The 18384-nt window shown below is 40.0% G+C and overlaps 1 protein-coding gene across 2 annotated transcripts in view; it reads right to left on the bottom strand.

Moving 5' to 3' along the window:
* Nucleotides 1-4864: 4864 nt before the first annotated feature.
* The window catches only part of AFG1L (AFG1 like ATPase), a 183204-nt gene continuing 169684 nt past the window's right edge, over nucleotides 4865-18384 (bottom strand). The window contains exons 11-13 of one of the 2 annotated variants that reach the window (XM_033101618.1): nucleotides 12926-13066; nucleotides 9886-9999; nucleotides 4865-6403 (exon numbers count right to left, since the gene is read on the bottom strand). In XM_033101618.1, coding sequence (XP_032957509.1) covers nucleotides 6275-6403; nucleotides 9886-9999; nucleotides 12926-13066 — 384 coding nt within the window. In that variant the 3' untranslated portion in view covers nucleotides 4865-6274. The remainder of the gene's footprint in view (nucleotides 6404-9885; nucleotides 10000-12925; nucleotides 13067-18384) is intronic. The other variant, XM_033101627.1, reaches the window with a different exon arrangement.

Genomic DNA, 18384 nt, shown 5'->3' with positions numbered 1-18384 from the left:
TAACAATATAATCAACATTTAGATTCTCCTATTAAAAAACCCACTATTTTAAAGTTTTTACATCATTATATTCCATATATCTTCTAGCAGAGTGCTTCACCATAACAAGCACTTAAACAATGTTTATTCAATAAATCAAAGAATGAAGAAGAGGAATGAGAACTACCGTGTGTCCCCAAAAGTAAGACCTAGCCGGACCATCAGCTCTAATGCATCTTTTGGAGCAAAAATTAATATAAGACCTGGTCTTATTTTACTATAATATAAGTCCGGGTCTTATATAAGACCTGGTGTTTATAATATAATATAATATAATATAATATAATATAATACCCAGTCTTACATAATATAAGACCGGATATAACATAATACCCAGCCTTATATAAGACCGGGTATAATGTAATATAAAATAATATAATATTGAGTCTTACATTAAGTTTTACTCCAAAAGACACATCAGAGCCGATGGTCCAGCTAGGTCTTATTGTCAGGGAAACACGGTAGCTGCTGCACTCCCCAAGGCCAGCCTCGTCTGCAAGGCTCCAGGGCCTATCCTCAGCCCGAGGGGGATAATGAGTATGGGGGAGACTCCAGACCTGACGCGGGCAGTGCAGAGACACTCGGGACGGGCCCACGGTGCTGGATCATGTTTGCTCAAACTGCTCCTATATTCAGATTGTCGGATTTGCCATTCATTCCAATAACTAACCATCCATCTAGTCCTGTTCTACACTGAGACTTACTTGAACCAATTCTCAACCATGCATCAATGTGATTTTAATGTCTGTCCCTTCTTTTCTTGCCCTTGTCACTGGGCCTTGTCAATTCATAGAGTATTGCAGCTGCATGAGTGCCTGGGACAATATCACTGCAGAAGATGTTGTGGGCATGAAAGACTGGGTTGAGATCAGTGCCGTTTTAGACACACTGAGTTTAAAGAACATTCAAGAAGAGAGATCCAGTAGGCAGTTGGAAGTGCAGAACAGGAGACTGGGGGCGTCAGGGACGGGAATGCACATTTGGGGATTATTGGCATTGGGTGGTATTTACTGTAGCTGTGGAAATCAAGAAAAGACTTTGAAGAAGATGATACGTATAAAAGTAGTTGGTATCATACTGGGTGTTGTTTTTATAATTACCATTTTTAATGGGTCTAAGAAAGAACTTAGTGGGTGAAAGGAAAAAGAGCCAAAAGCATTCACAGAAGGAACAGGCAGGGGGAGAACAAAGTATGAATTCATTGACGCTAGAGGAGAAAGAGGGCGGTGCTGCGGGGGCAACGTGCTAAAGCTTCAGAGCAGCAGCAGGAGGCCGGGGAGCACAGGGTCCGGGTCTAGCAGAGTGTTTCCCAGCTATGTTACCTGGGGCCTTCATTTCCCCATAGGACGTAGGGATAATCACACCTCCCTTAGAGTTGCTGTGGATGAAATGATAGGGTTGGGAGCAAGTGCTTTGTAAAGTAGAAAGCGCTGCTGGGTTAGCTGTTCCGTTGTTGTCAGTGGGGGTGGAGAAGACAGGCAGGAGAGTCTAGGGAAGGAGGGGAAGCAGGCGCTGGGAGGCAGAGGGAGGCCCGTGGGAGGCCCTGGGATGCCTGGGCTCCAGGACCCCCAGCAGCAGCCTTTGCTCCTGGGAAACGCTGGGGTGTGGAGTCAGGACACCCAGCTGTAGGCCTCGCTCTCTGTGCCTACTGGCTGTGTGGGCACCGAAAGAGCTCCCGATCGATTGGCACTTACCAACCCCGGCTGCATGTGAGAACCCCACAAGAGCATGAATGAGTACTGATCCGGGGACCCCACATCTGACCAGCTGCATCTGACTCTCCGGGGGTGGGACCTAGGCCTGGGGATAACATGCAGTTTTGAGAACCACTGTCCAACCCTGTGTGATTCTTGGACTCTTTTTTCCTGTCACTGTGTCCTATTGACCACAAGATGGTGCCCTCTCTCTGCAAAATCTTTGATGCTTCCCAAACAGGAAACAATCCATTTTCACTAGAATCCTGAAAGGATGGATTTGAATTTAATAATCTTCGCAGCATCTCATCAAGTCAATATTCGGTGCCCTTGGAGTCCAGCCATTTAATGTGAATCTCTTCTGCTAGGAACCGTATTGGGTTGGGAAGTGTCATCTACTCGTTAGCATTTCTCAAGGGGCTACAATGCAAAGTAGACACTTATTGTTGCTTTATGGTCATAATCATCAGGATCAATACCAAATAACATTCATTTAATCCTTTACCATTTGCAAAGTGCTTGTCACCAACTATCCTCAGACTAACTGTAGGAAATGGGTATTGTTCTCGTTTATAGACGAGAAAAATGAGGCTCAGAGCACTAATTCTAGGTCACAAAGCAAACGGTGGCAGACCCAGATCCTGAGCCCTTCCTACTGCACTTGGGTGAGAAGAGCAGGCACCACCTGAAGGATCAGCATTCAAGTGCTGGGACCTGAAAGTACAGCCCGAGAGAGGAAACTTCTCCGGACAACTGCCGGAAGACTTCCTAAGCAAGCAAGAAAGACGGACAGGTGTCCTCCTGCAGGTTCAGGTCATCACAGACAACAGGTCAGTAGACACACGTGACTGGGCTGAGTGACCAGCTGAGGTAACAGCATGCGAGGTTTCTAGTGTAAAGCTGTGCAGTCCGCACTCAGTAAGAGGACAGATTTTATTATTTTTATTTTCTGTCCCAGGAAAATGAAGTGTTATGGGAAAAGCGGATGTTAATTCTGCCTTAAGAAAAAGTGGTACACTCATCTCCAAAGAAAATTCTTTTCTATACCAGCAAGTGGTATCTTATGAAGTTAGCGGATCTGATAAAGACCATTTACCAGATCACTTACAGACTTGCTCCCAGACGGATGCCCGCAATCCATCAGCAACCCAAATGTCAGCGCCCTAGGACCCCAATCCCTCTGGGGGTATACATCCCAGACGAAGGGCTGCAAATGTACGTTCAAGTTACTTGGAGTGGGGAGACTCGTTTCAGGACAGAAGCAGGTACATCGAAAGTGGAATAGGTTCATGTTTTGATTTTGCTGACTCCAACGTATGTCGTAGCATTCAGTATGTTGTTCCCCTTTTCGGTTCCTCAGCTTCCCTGACTGAGGGAAGTAAAATGGTGGTAACAGTACCTATTTCATAGGATTGTTATAAGGATCAAAATCATTTTTTTATAAAACACTTAGACCCATGCCCAAAAGACAGTAAGCACTATGTGTTTCTTAATGTTAAATAAATAAATGGATATGAACATACCCATTTATACAAGTGAAATTTTCATCTTTTTCAAAATTCCAAGTAATTTTAAAATTACACTATTTGCATACATGTATGTACAGGAAATATACTTCCGGAAGATTAAAGTATCGTTTTATGACTAAAATATGAAATCCCACTGAAAATGCATAAATTTGATTAGAATGGTACTAGTCTTTTGGGCCTTAGAAACATCAAAACAGATTAAAAATTCTTTAAGTCCACCATGTTTTTCTTTTCACTATTATTGATGTTGACAAATAAGCCTATCCACTGCTTAAAGAAATACAAGTATAATGCAGTGATCATGTTTTTCTCTTTTTTTTTTTTTTAAGAAAAGTTTCCCATTTTCTCCACGTAATTTCTACTAAGCTGGGGGTTAGTGGTCATTTCAGAAGGCACCCTTGTCATTTTTCCGACTATAAATATTTCCTCAGTCTGAGTTTCTAGGTGAGTGTGAGTGTTCCACAGCAATACTCAGCTCAAACCTCCATCTTCAAGTATAAACTTAAAGCTTTCACAAAACAGCATTTGCTGAGAGATTTCATGCAACGCTGGAGAAAAGCTGGCACGCTGAGGATGGAATAGGGGCAGGGCTCAGAAGAAATACACATGAATTAAACACGGCTTTTCACTGTAGGGGTCATTTTTTCACGCTTCATTTTGGCGTTAATTTTCTTTTAGTAGAGCTACCATATTGTTTCCTAGTAATGGCTATTCAAGACGTTTGTTTCTTTTTCTTGCAGGCTGTTTTATGAAACAGACTTTGTAGGAGGAGATGGGGATACAGATGTATCATTTCCAGTTCCATGAAGCTCCCTCCTTTCTCTTCCTGGTACCTAGGTCACGACATCAAACACCCATAGCACGCCCCTGTAAACTCCACTCCCAGCTCAGAAAATCCCTGCCACTATGGCCTAGCCCACCAGGCCCAGAGAGGGGTAGGGGGATGAGACAATAGTGGGGACATAATCGTATACAACAATCTTTCAAAAGGAATTTAAGTTTTTTAACACCAAAATTACAGGGCATCTACAGTGAGAATTCCACAGGCTTCTGTGCGTTAAGCCAGGGCCTAACTAACATTACACTATTGTTTATATGGAAAAATGAAATTCGAGTTCCAAAGACTTGACCTCAAATGAGCTTTTACAACAGGACTGGAGTGGGGGACTGTGTCACATACTCCCACACAATCAGGGACAGTTCCTGTTTCTATCAGTCAGGCTGTCCATCTGTCTGTCTGTCCATCCATTCACACTACCTTTTAAGGAAGGTATGGCATAATTATCAAAGAAATGTGAAAAGCAAAATGCTAAGATTGAAAGAATAAAGTTAAACATTTTATATTTATTGAGTTCAAAGCAATGGTTCTGTTGTAAACTCACCTTTACTGAGTTTAAAAAAAAAGAATCGACATTAAAAATGTTTCTTTTTTTATAGAGGTGGTATGGTATAACATATAGGACATGAGTTTTGTAAACTGAATCTCAGGTTAAGCTACGTAACATTGCCAAAGGGATGATTATATTAACTCTTCTAAATTAACTCTTACCTGAGATCAGATAAATGTCTAGCAATAAATTTGGCAAACAGTAGTTATTTCCCATCCTTTCTCCCTCTTAACCTATTTAACCTCTTCTTGAACTCACTGTTTTACTTCAATAAGAATATTTTTAAACCACAGTTAAGTTTCAGAAGCCTTGATTTAAACATTTCTCTGTACTTAGGTACCATACCCATTTATCTGCTTGACTTAGGTTAATGTTCAAAATAGACTAATGTGGATAGACTACTCATTTATAAATTAAGCAGGTTCAATGAGCTTCCTTATGCTGATGACAGTACTCATTTATTTGAACTGACTCACCTGTGTCTACCCCCCCAAAATATTTGATTTTTACAAGACTTTGTGGATTTCGCCTTTTTATCTTTTCTCTTTTTTTTCTTGAAGAGGGACTTAGACTTTTGTAACAGCCTCAACCAAGATCCTTTCCGTGACAATAATAGCAAAGTCAGGTTGTACTTGAATGAATCAAAGAATGACCTCAGTGAAGGACAAATCGGATTTTATTTAAGTAAATTCATCAAGTGTTCTTTCCAGGTTACTACTAGGTCCATCTCCCTGCTGAAGCAGAGGCAAGGTTGGGGAGTGGCGTCTGTGACCAGAGCAAACGCGTAGGAGCAGCCGAAGGAGCCCGCTGTCCACGGTGGTCCTGCTGGGCTCAGGGAAGCAGGAGCCCACTCTGCCCTTGGTGTGTCCAGGACTCTGTCCGCTCCCAACCCTCTCTCACTGGTCCCCATTCCTGGTATCTGTCCTATTTCTGGCTGTCAGAGTTGGGGGATCTGCTTGTCCAGCTGCAATTTGACACTCTTGCTCCTGATTCTCTGGTGTCATAATCTTCAATTTGTTCAGGCCACTCTGTATCTGCTGGAGATCAGGTCCTGGCTGCCAAACTTGACCTCAGGGTAAAAAATATATTCTCTGTTGTGTGGAAACCTGAAGGCCTGGGACATTAGTATAATATAGAGCTCCCCCAAATCCCATGTATAAGCCCATATTCTAAAATGTTATTCGCTTTAGTTTATAAGATCAGAACACTTTTTTGCTTTGGGTTGAAATAAAGGGATTTTCTTCCCCTCTCATAAAAGATATATATTTTTCTATTATGTAGCCAGAGCTCGGAGATGTCCAGACACCCTGCATTTACTGCGTGTTGTATTCAAGATTCGTTCAGGTAGCTTACTATGAAGCCAAATGTCTGCTCCTATATTAATTTCCAGTAGTGCTGATTTTAATTTTGTGGTGCAGAAATTAGGCCAAAAAAGAGGCAAAAGTAGACCTATACAAATGGCTTTAACTTACGAACCCATCTTTGACGGCAATTTTAGATTACAATGGTCCAGAGGACAAAGTACATAATTAATGATGAGAAAATGATTCCTTCAAGTCCCATAATAAAGAGTTCTCCCTGCGGTAATCATTTGTCTGGAGTTTTATTCATGCAAAAGTGATGGTTATGCCTTGCTTCTGTCCCCTTCATTCCAGTACTGTTCAGTCTGCATTTCTGTGAGTCGGGAAATCGTGCGCTGAAATGCAAAGATTTCCTCTTCTCCAGTAAACATGGAAAGTCCTTCCGCTGAGTCCTGATGGCCAAAAAACAAAACAAAACAAAAAAACAATAACCCAGCACCAATTAAAACCACCACAAATAAGAATTTAAGTGCAGGTTTAAAAAAAAAACTTTTTAGGTTTATGTGTTTAGATTATAAAATGTTCTATGAATTTTTTTTCCATATACAATCTCTTAAATTGAGACTAGAGACTCAACTAATTTAAACCAATAATCAATAACTAGAACAAATTACCAGGGAGAAAACAGTAAGGAAAGCATTAGAATGATTAAAGCTAACATGACACCCAAAAATCCAAATATGAAAAAATTTTGCTCAGATCCAAGTTCTCTGTAAAATCTTAAGGACATTCCAGACAAAAAAGGAATTCTTTCTCCAAAAGTGCATTCCAGAAATAATTAACGACAAAAAAACAGTAGTTCTGTCAAGTTAGGAAGAGGTTGCCGCCCTCTCTGAGGGTCACAGACAGGGTTACACTACTGAAGGGAGGCCCTGAGGACAAACCTCTGAAGAACCTTTTCCAAACTGGATGGCTGAGGGCCCTCCGGTGGCGCCTGGAGACGGCCTGGGAGCTTACTCTGGTCCTCAGCTGCGGGGACGCTTAACCTCCCTCCTATCTAGGGTTCAGTTGGGGAGCCCTCTGTGAGGCCAGTAAAGAGCCTGGGACTAGTGACACCAACAGGGGATCACAGCCATGAAGTGGACATTGAATTTTTGTCTCTTACTTTAGGGGTTTGCTATTATACTCTCAGAGGAAAGTTCTGGACTCCTGAATCCATGTTTCCCACTGACCCACTGTAAAACCGCACAACCCTGCGGTCTCATGCCCTGATTTCTTCATATATCATTAGCCGCTAGTGCTGACCTCAGTTTGCCTTATATCTGAACTCTGATGTCCCGGGGATACGGGGTGGGGAGAATTTAAAAGCCAGTGATTTAAAGGACTTTAAAAACGGAGAGGACGTAGTTTCTCAAGTGTATTCCTTCAAATTGTCAAAGACATTATTTGGATATAAGTATTGCTCTTAGAGAAGCCACCATTTCAAAAGGTCTCAGAACATAGGTTTATAAGCCGCTATGTATTTCTACATGTAATCATATTTTGAAAGTTTGCTTTTTAGAGAATTATTGGCCTCATTTTCCCAAACTCCTAAGAATGCATAATTTCTCCTCAGGTTCATGAGGAACTGTTTTCTCATTCCAAATAGCCTTTTACCTCTGGGGTTGGAAGAATGGGGCTCCAGTCATTTGGGGGGGGTGAGCATAGATAGTTTTAAGTTTTTGACTAATATTTCTTTTTAAATTAAATGTATTAGGGTAACAACGGTTAATAACATTATATAAATTTCAGGTGTACAACAGAATACAACGTCTGTAACTTTATTATGTGCTCAGCACCTGAAATCACAATATATTTGACCCCCTTTACACTCTTTATCCTCCCCTCCCCCCTTCTCCTCCAGTAACCACCATTCTGTTGTCTGTATGAGTTTGTTTGTTTATTTTGTTCATTTGTTGCTTTTTGCTTTATATGCCACATATGAGTGAAATCATATGGTTCTTGTCCTTTTCTCTGACTTTTTTCACTTTGCATAATACTCTCAAGATCTATCCATGTTGTCACAAATGGCAATATTTCATCTTTTTTATAGCTGAGTAGTATTCCATTGCATATATATATCACATCTTTTCTTTCCATTCATCTGTCGAAGGACACTTGGGTAGTTTCCATGTCTTGGCCACTGTGAATAATGCTGCAGTGAACATAGGGGTACATACTCGTATATCTTTATGAATAAGTGTTTTCAAAATTTTCAAGTAGATACCCAAAAGAAGGATTGCTGGGTAATATGGCAGCTCTATTCTTAATTTTTTGAGGAACCTCCATACTGTTTTCCATAGCAGCTGCACCAATTTATATTCCTACCAGCAGTGTACAAGGGTTCTCTTTTCTCCACATGCTTCCCAACACTGGTTGTTATTTGTTTTATTGATAATTGCCATTTTAAAAGGTATGTGATGGTATCTCATTCTGGATTTGATTTGCATTTCCCTTATAACTAGTGACACTGAGTATCTTTTCATCTATCTGTTAGCCATCTGTATGTCTTCCTTGGAAAATTGTCTGTTCAGGTCCTCTGCACATTTTATAATTAGATTGTTTGTATTTTTGTTGTTGAGTTGTGTGAGTTCTTTATGTATTTTGGATATTAGCCCCTTATTGGAGGAATCATTTGCAAATATCTTCTCCCATCAGTTGGTTGCCCTTTTTTGTTGTCGTTGATGGTTTCTTTTGCTGTGCAAAAGCTTTTTCGTTTGATATAGTCTCATTCATTAATATTTTTCTTTTATTTCCCTTGCCTTTGGGGTCAAGTTCACAAAACCCCTCTGAGACCAAGGTCCATAAGTTTAGTGCCTGTGTGTTCTTCTAAGTATTTTATTGTTTCAGGTCTTATATTCAAATCTTTAATCAATTTTGAGGGAATTTTGGTATATGGTGTCAGACAACATTAACTAATATTTCAATTGTCTAAAATTGAGAAATATAGCCTATAGTGCTTATTTATATTTACACAGAAGAAGGAAACGCAAAGTCACTTCTGGTTGGCATGGGGTGAATGAATCACCAGCCCCTAAGCACCAGGAGAAATGGGCCAGCATTGGCTGGTTCTGGTGTGCCGAGCCTGGTACCCACAGGTGCTTCATAAATGTTTACAGAACGCAGTTTGGGATTTTTTTTTTCTTTTCAATAGTTAGATAATATTTATTTTTTTTAAAGATTTTTATTAAAATATAACTAACATACAATATTATGTTAGTTGAAGGCATACACAATAGTTATCCAACATTTATAGACCTAAAGAAGTGATCACCATGATAAGTCCAGCAACCATCTGACATGGTACAAGGCTATCACAATATTATTGACTATATTCCCCATGCTGTACATTCCATCCCCATGACTTATTTGTTTTATACCTGGAAATTTGAACTTCTTACTCTCCTTCACCTTTCCCCCCATCTTTTTTTTAATTTTTCAATTGGGATTTCTTTGTAAGCCAAGGACCTTGCTAGGCCCTCCATGGTCCTGGACTAGCCAGCCCGCATGCTGGCATGCCTGGATACTGCATTGTGCACTCTACACATCCGAGACATGAAGAACATCCAGAAAAGGCAGCACGGTGTGATGGAATAAGCTCTGGGCTGCCTCTCGTCAGTAAGTAGTGTGACCGCCGCCTGCCCGCTAGTCCACCTATCTTGCCTTTGTTTTTGACATAAGCAAAACCGATTGCTAAGATTCCTTTCATTCTAAGACTGTGATTCCCTATACTTAGTGATCTTGAGAGCAAGTCTGCTAGACTGGCTTTAGAAGAAAGCAGCACATCAATGGTTAAATATATACTTGCATTCCTTTTTCAAAATGTAGCCACGTATCAAACCAAGAACAATTAAGCTGTTTTATAATAAAAAAAGATTATGGTAATATCACCTACCTGGCTCAGCCCCAAATCATCCATCAGTATTCTGCCTTGCTCCAACCCACTGTCATGATGTTGATGCAAAAATAAGTTTGATAAAGGAGCCGATGCAGAGCAAATTATGCGCACCTGAAACAGGAAAACGTGTAAATGGTGTTGTTCCTGACACTTCACAAGTTGAAGGTAAGAACAAATCTCTCACAGAATAAAACTCTGTCATAACAGAGTTTTGACAAACGCCGAGATTAGATTTTTGCTTTTAAAATGCCCATATTTTCCCTAATAGTTTGGATCCTTTTAAAGTGATATTCTTAAACTTCACAGTACCTTTCAAAATATTTCCCCACAGTTTATACTATCCTGTGAAGTAGGGAACAAAGCTTTTCTTGGGCAACTTCAGGCCTGGAGAGGCTTCAGCTTCTAATGCCAGCCCAGCTCTTCCGGTTCTAAGTCCAATGGTCTTTCAATGACACCCCAAAGTTGACATTTAGACCTAGCTGTTTGGAGCCCATCTCTGTACACAACAAAGATGGTCCCCAGACTCACTGTAAAGAGGTTACCATTTTGCAGTCCTCTTTAGCAGTCAGTGCTAAGTTCAGTGCATTGCTACTCTAATTACACCGCGAATTTCTAGAACATACATTTATATCAGCATCATGCCAAGACATTCTTCAAAAAGACTAAGTTTTACATTAATATTTCTCGATTACACAAGTGTTTGAGTGAGTGTGTGTATATGGGATCATATATTGGAAAGAGCTTTTATATTTTTATAAATTTTACATCCACTAGTAATACAAAACATACTCTTCTTGATATTTAAAGAGTCCTGAATTTGTTTCCAGGATTCACAGTTATCCTTTTAAACTCATTATTTAAATAAATATGCCAATATTTTAAAATAATGTATTGACATTTGGGACTAGCTTTTCCATTTCCTAATGGCCTTCTACCTCCTCTTATAAATCCTTTTAATCACAAATGACAGTTTTTTCATTATTTAATTGGAAATACTATAATTTCACAAATTTCCACGAATATATTTTAGAATAATGTCTGCTTAATGCTCCCAATTTCTGAAATAAGATAATTTCGACTCCTCTTTTAAGAAAGAGTATAAACTCTAAATGTGAGATCTAGTTAAAGCAAATGTGGTTCTGGTATTCCATCACTTTGCTAGAAAAACTTTTTTTCTCTGTAATTAAGAAGCGAAACAATGGGGGTGAGATAGGATGGGGGGACGATAAGCTTTCTTCAAGGTATTCCTAGCTGAAAAATTAAAAAAGAAAAGTTTATCAATCCTGCACTGTAAGAACCCCTTACCAATGTCCCTCTGTCACTTTGTTCTTGAAGCATTAGCCCTCTAAAAACAGAGTGCCACCTTCAGGCTCACGCCCTTTATTCCGGACCCCATGTGACTATTTTGAAGCAGAGTCTCTGGATGAGTAGCCCAGCAGACAGGGGTTAGGACTTGATTCCCAAGCTATGGTTCTCAGCGCCCTGCCTCCCCGACTCCTTGATCACATGCATGTGGACCCTGGGGGGCGCACAGCAGATTTCGAGGTCACTCACTAAGGGAGGCTCCCCATCATGCTCAGGCCAATCGCAGGGCCTATGCCGCAAACTCCCCACCCTGGTGATCCCTTTCACCCCGCACTGGAGTTCAGTCACCACTTCTCAGCATTTTAAGAAGCACTTGAAGAGTTTGTGAACGTGCAGGTTCCAGGTCCTCATTTGTCAGATGGGTGGGCTGTGGAATCCAGATCTTAAGGAGCCCAGATGGTTCTGACGCTTGTGGTCCTCAGCAGGACTTCCCCGTGTCCACACCCATCCCAGCCCACCAAGATAAGTCTGCTCTGCGTTACTATACTCCTTTCTCTCTTTGCAAGAGATCGTCCCTCAGTGGTGACTTTACATTTAGTTCTGTGGACATTTAATTAATGTTTCTCTGACAATAGCAGGTAGGCACTACTTCTGGCTTTGCTTGTCACTGATTTTCTAGCGTTTAGCACTGTGGTTGGCATGATAAAGGTTGTTGAATGAATAAAGAAATGGAACATGAAAGTCTCACCTCTCCCTCCTAGCAGATTTTGGTACTTTCCTCCTCCCTCTAAAGTCCCTTCAGTTTTAGAATCACTGTTAGATCTATTTCTGTATAGGAATAGGGAGAAAAATTGTATCTGACAGTAAAATATTTAAATTAACTCTAATTTGAATTTGCACTTATACTGTTACCATAACTCTGTATTTACAGATATGTACTAATGGTGGCTAACCTCCATTGTAAGTTCACGATATGCCACAAGATGTTCTAAGTGCTTTACGTGCTCATGTAATCCTCACAACAAGTGTATGAGACAAGTACTGTTGTTCCCCCTTTGTCTACAGAAGGCCAGTGAATCTCCAGCAGTTAAGCTGGTCTTCCAGGTAGACAGCCTGGCCCTGGGGCCACTCCTTAACCACTAGGCTGTACTGCCTCTGATGAATGGACAATGGCTCGGCAATTCATGCTAAAGCACACAGATAAAAACAACAACAACAACAAGACGGTACGATGCTACTTCCTGGGTCCTAGGGAGAGAGAGCTCCAATACTGAGGATCCTGCAGTCATTCATTCATTCATTTTATCAGTCCAATCATTGATTCATGCAACAAATATTCATTGAGCACTCAGTCTAGGTAAGGCATTGTGTTGTACGTCATCACAGAAAAAGCACATGATATGTCGAGTTGAATCATTAACAGTCTAGAATCATTAACATAGCAGAATGTCTAATGAAGGGAGTTTTACTTCCTACTATCACGACTACGAGTACTCTACTAGTAGTACTTACACAGCACTCAGCTTGTGCCAAGACATGGCTTTTAAATGCTTTACGTGGATTGGCTAATTTTGTCCTCACAATTCTCTGAAGTAAAAAATATTATCCCGATTTACAAATGAGGAAACTGAGGAACAGAAGTGAACTAAGTGGTAGGCCAGCACTCCGGCCCAGGCAATCTGGCTCCACAGTCTAAAACATTCAATTTTGAGAAAATGCACTATATCCTTACCTTGAAATCATAAAAGTTATCAATGAGAGTGATGAATCTTCGAGCTTCAGTTCTTTTTGCCAGTGTAAATTGTGGAATGTTTCGCAAAAATACGGTATCAAAATTCTTTGATAACTCCAAATAGTCACTGGCTCCAAGGGGCTATAATTAAAATGAAATGAAGGATAAAAAATTAAAATAAGCCAATTCTGGTTGGTCTTGGATTAGTTTCATCTGAAAACACTTCTTTTTCTTGTCATGGTGTGACCCAGATGGTAGCTTTGGGGTAACTTGACTAAATGGGGCAGTGTTTTCATACTACGTTAAGACGGTGTATACTATAACAGGGATATAAAAAGGGGCCAGAAAAGAAGCCGAAAGTGTGCTGGGGAGTGATAGAATAGCTCTAGCCACCTCAGTTGGTATCTTGTAGGCCACTCTTCTAAATCTGGTCTTCATCTTTTTGTTTATCTGACATAACTTTAACCATCTCCTAACAAATCCTTCCTAGGACTCAGCTGCAAACCAGCACTGCTGTTAAATGGAGGCACCTTACAATGACATGCTGAATATTATTATGTCACCATTCTGAAATAAAGACTATGCTTTAGTATGAAACTCAGAAAGTATTTTTCACATAATTTGAGGTATAATTATTCAAGTACCACAATGTAGTAATGTAGTAAATATCGCTAACCTCTACAGGAAATACAGGGGCGGGGGGGCAGTTAATGACCCTAAGTAGACTGAGACCTCATGCATAATTTGGGGAAGCATGCTACCCCTTGATTTGAGGGGCGTACGGCACTCAAGGTCTACAAAAATAATCACAAAGGTATACCTACAGACATAAAAGCGTTTGTTCCTGAAACATGAATTGAACTCACGAAAATGATGAAACCTATCTGCAAACGTGTTCTTTGGGGTCAGGAATATTACCAGGAAACGTTAATTATCTCTCCTCATTGTAAGTTATGTGTGGACAATTGTATCTGTGAGCAAGAACCATAAGCAGGGCTCAGGAGAGCGTTTCTGGTCCTGCCAGACTGTAGAGGAGATCAGAGACTGAGCAGACCAGGTTCTACTCTGAGGTCCCTCTGAAATCTCTGGGATCACTGTGACCCATCCCTGGGACACAGGCGCTGGGCCTCCTCAATTTCTGGCAAAATCTATCAACACTTCTCCCTGTTCAAAAATGTCTCCCTCCTGGGGGAAAAAGGTGAAGGAATTAAGAAGTACAAAATGAAAGCTATGAAATAGTCATGGGGATGTAAAGCATAGGGAATATAGTCAATGATATGGTAATAACTATGTATAGTGCCAGGTGGGTACTAGACTAATTGGGAGGATCACTGCATAAATTATATAATTGTCTAAACACTATGCTGTACACCTGAAACGAACATAAAATAATACTGAATGTCAACTGTAACTGAAAAAAATAAATAATTTTTAAAAAAGTCTCCCTCACTTGGGGAGTCATCTCCATTAAAACGTCTTTCAAAAATGTAGGCATGGCTATTTCCCCGGGAGAACTGGGGGGTTGTGAGGAGGGGGAGAGTCATTCCCGCCTTGGAGCCCATTAATTTTCTACCACGATCCTAACAACCAGCTGAATCAGTTCCACTCAGGAAAGACTTCTCATGGTGATGTGGGAATAAGAGTAAATATGAGTTAAGCTCTGGAGAAGTGGTCCCTTCAAGAGAGACCAGGTTCTAAGGAGGCAGCAACAATTTGGAGACCTAGGGCAAAGGGGCACAAAACCAAAGAGAGAGAGAGAACAAAGAATGACATGACTCCTTTGGAAGTCTACTTAGAGATGTCCCTTCCCCATCTCCTCTCACCAACCAGATAACAAATGGGGGAAGAAGGAGATCACCCTTGCCTTTCCATTTCCCTCCCGGGCTAGAGAGCTTTCACCACCAGATCCAGGGCCCGACCTTAGCTGAGACACCCTCGCTCACCTCAGCCACATGGAAGTGGGGGGGAGAGATTTGTCTGTTTTTTTGTTTGTTTGTTTGGTTTAACCTTGGATCTCTTACAAGGGAAACTTCTCAAACCTGATATGGACCAGAAGTGTGTGTTAACATAGTAGTTAGAAGCAAGGAATCTAGACTGCCCGGGTTTGAATCCTCAGTCTGTTACTTATTAACTGTGTGCCTCTGGCAAATTATATAATCTTTCTGTTCCTTAGTTTTCCAGTCTGTAAAATGGGAATTTGACTCCTATCTCATAGGACTGTGAGGATTAAATGAAATTATACATGTAAAGCATTTAGCACAATGCCTGGGGCATACATTAATAATCAAACCATTTTGACTGCTTTTAATTTTTACTATTTTGAGCTTAAATGATTAGGCTCAGTACAAATGAGTTCAGGATGTAAAGAAGTGTCATTTTGAATAGGACCAGTTCGTTTTGCTGCACCACCAACTATATCCAAAACCCTACAGAGCCTTTGTGCTTTTCCTTGTCTCATAGTCACAACAAGGACCAGATGAGATGGTGGAATCGCCATGTAAGGCAAACAATTCCCAACCGGAGAAAGGGGAAGGCAAGGTATAGTATCTTCATGTGAAATGGACAACTCATCCAGTAAGACTTTCATATTCCGAGGGTGATTCACACTACTTTTTTGAGATCAGTTAGAATTTAGTCTCATCTTTTATAAATAAGAAAGTATATGTAAAAAAATGTAAAACCTCATCTGAGGCATGTAGTTATGTATAATTAAGCTCACTCTTTATGCGTGGATGTGATTTCTATCAGTATAACTACATGCCCAAGGAAAATCATTATCAGAAGTGCACAGAAGTGCCGGGGGCAACTGAAAATCAGAATTTCGCCCACTCAGCTATTTTTACAAATTATATACCTTTGTCAGTAGGTTCTGCATTTGCCATTATATTAGCAAATATCCTTTTCCTTCACATTCCTAAAACAATTATGTGCTCATTCATATAAAGAAAACTAAACTTAATATAGTTATCTATCTCCTTTAAAAATAATAGCCATTGGGGGTGGCCGGTTAGCTCAGTTGGTTAGAGCGCGGTGCTCTTAACAGCAGGTTTGCCAGTTTGATCCCCACATGGGCCACTGTGAGCTGCGTCCTCCACAACTAGATTGAAACAACTACTTGACTGGGAGCTGATGGGTCCTGGAAAAACACACTTAAATAAATAAAAGTTAAAAAAAAAATAATAGCCATTGGGGAGAATGGGTAGGTACTGTTTAATGGATACAGAGTTTGGGATGATGAACAAGTTCTGTAGCTGGATAGTCATGGCTGGTTGTACAACAAGTGAATGTACTTAATGCCACTAAACTGTACACTGAAAAATTATTAAAATGGTAAATTTTATGTTATGTATTATTTTACCACAATAAAAAAAATAGTCTTAAAACAAAGAAAAGTTGTTAGTTGCCAAAGAAATCCCAATGTAGTGCATGGAGAGAGAGACAGCAATATTATTTATTTCTTTAAAAACATGAGAAAGAAAAATAAAATGTATTAATCAAGGAAGGAAGTCTCTTCCCAAAAGAAACCAACTCCACTAAGATTAAGATTAATTTAAAATATATTTTTTTAAATTTTAGTAAACATTTAAAGAGTATGTTTTCTTATACTGGCTTCAATGTTCAAGTGTCCAAGAAGTGACAAACTCTCAGAACTGAATTTGGTGACAGATGGGGATTTCTTATTAATCAGAAACACCATTTTTCATTAATTAAGTACGTTAAACAGTTGTGGGCAAAAATACAGTAGAGGCTTTGGTCTGTCACTTCTGGTTATGTGACCTTGAGCAAGTCTCTCTAACTTCCATTTCCCCCATCACAGGACCTGTCTCACAGATTTGTCGCAAGGATTCAATGTATTGACTGCATGTAAAATCTTACAACTGTGGCTGCCACATAGTAAGTGCTCAGAATGTTAGTTGTTAATTTACAGAATTCATGTGAGAAGGAAATGAAATGGCAAGTGCATAGTACACTATTTGGCATACAACAGACAATAAATAGTAGCTCTTCTTTTATTAACTATTAAATAACCTTTTCCTCACGTCATGAAGCCATGCAGGCTAAGTAAGAAAACAGTTCAACCGATTCCAGTCTGCCTCTGTCTTTCCACTCAGGAGGTAAAAGCCTCTCCCCCTGGTCCTTCCTGCTGTCTGTGGTTCCCCCAAAATGTCTGCCCTCCTGGCGCCTTAGACCTCCATGAAGGAGTATACAGATGACAAAAATGGCTTCCGCCTTAGGCCTTCTCCCTCCCACACGGCTGGTAATGGTAATACCATTAGTACCACCTGCAGGGAAAAGCTCCCGGCTGATATAATGAACGGCCCTTAACCCAGTACATGACACAGAGAAAGTGCTTAATATTTAATGAATTACTGAGTGAATGTATGAATAAAACACAACACAGCCTGGAGAGTAGGTCTCTTCCTTCTTTTAAACCCATTGGTCTTGAAAATAATTAAAACACCTACAAAAAAAAAAAATCTCACTTTTACTTCCTTAGCCAAATTCCCCACTCCCAAGGCAAGCCTTTGTTGTATATCCTAGTGGTGTGTGTGTGTGTGTGTGTGTGTGTGTGTGTGTGTGTGTGTGTGTGTGTGTATCAGGGGTGCCAAAAATGTATACACATGACTTGTATTCATCTTTTGTTGTTAGTATATATTATTATAATTTTAATACAGTTTTTTCCTTTCTTAAAATGTGTATACATTTTTTGGATATATATATGTATATATATGAAGAAGTCTAAAAAGATGTAGACCAAAATGTTAACAGCAGTTACCTTTGGGTGGTAGAATAAACGATGACTTTTGTTTCTTATACTTTTTGGATACCCCCCACCCCCCCGGCCCCAGTGAACTTACGTTACTTTTAAAGGGTAAAAAAATAATGCTTTTTTTGGAGGTCATTTTCATAATGGGCATCTTATCATTTATGGCTCATTTGTGTGAGATCATAATACGAATTTTAACATGGACATTTTTTTTCCTCTTAAGTTTTCTAATTCTATAGAAGTAGAATTTTTAAAGGGAGATTTAAAAATAAAATAAAATGTAAGCTGAACATATATTTTCTCCTTTAAAAGAAGAAATGATTTGAAATTTGGGATTAAATCTGACTTCACTCTATTGCAGCACAGACTGGCCTTCCAGAAGAGGAGGGAACATGAGGAGAGCCGGGTGGGTGTCTAAGCTGAGAAAGCATCGTAGGCCAGCCTACAGCCAGCTGGCTCACCAAAACGGATGAGAGAGCCCAACCAAGATCAGCAAAGCTGAGCGCAGATGCATAAGTGGGCCCAAAAGAGATCAAAAGAACTTCCCAGCTGACCTGTAGATGAAAATGATAATAAATAAATGCTTGCATTTTTCCTTTGGCATGTGAAGTAAGAGCTAATTAAACGCTTATTATTTTAATGACACTGAATTTGGGGAGTGATTTGTTATGCAGCAATAACTAACACACTA

Source organism: Rhinolophus ferrumequinum, chromosome 3 (genome assembly GCF_004115265.2).
Source record: "Rhinolophus ferrumequinum isolate MPI-CBG mRhiFer1 chromosome 3, mRhiFer1_v1.p, whole genome shotgun sequence".
Lineage (NCBI taxonomy): Eukaryota > Metazoa > Chordata > Mammalia > Chiroptera > Rhinolophidae > Rhinolophus > Rhinolophus ferrumequinum.
This window is presented reverse-complemented; position numbering and strand designations above follow the sequence as displayed.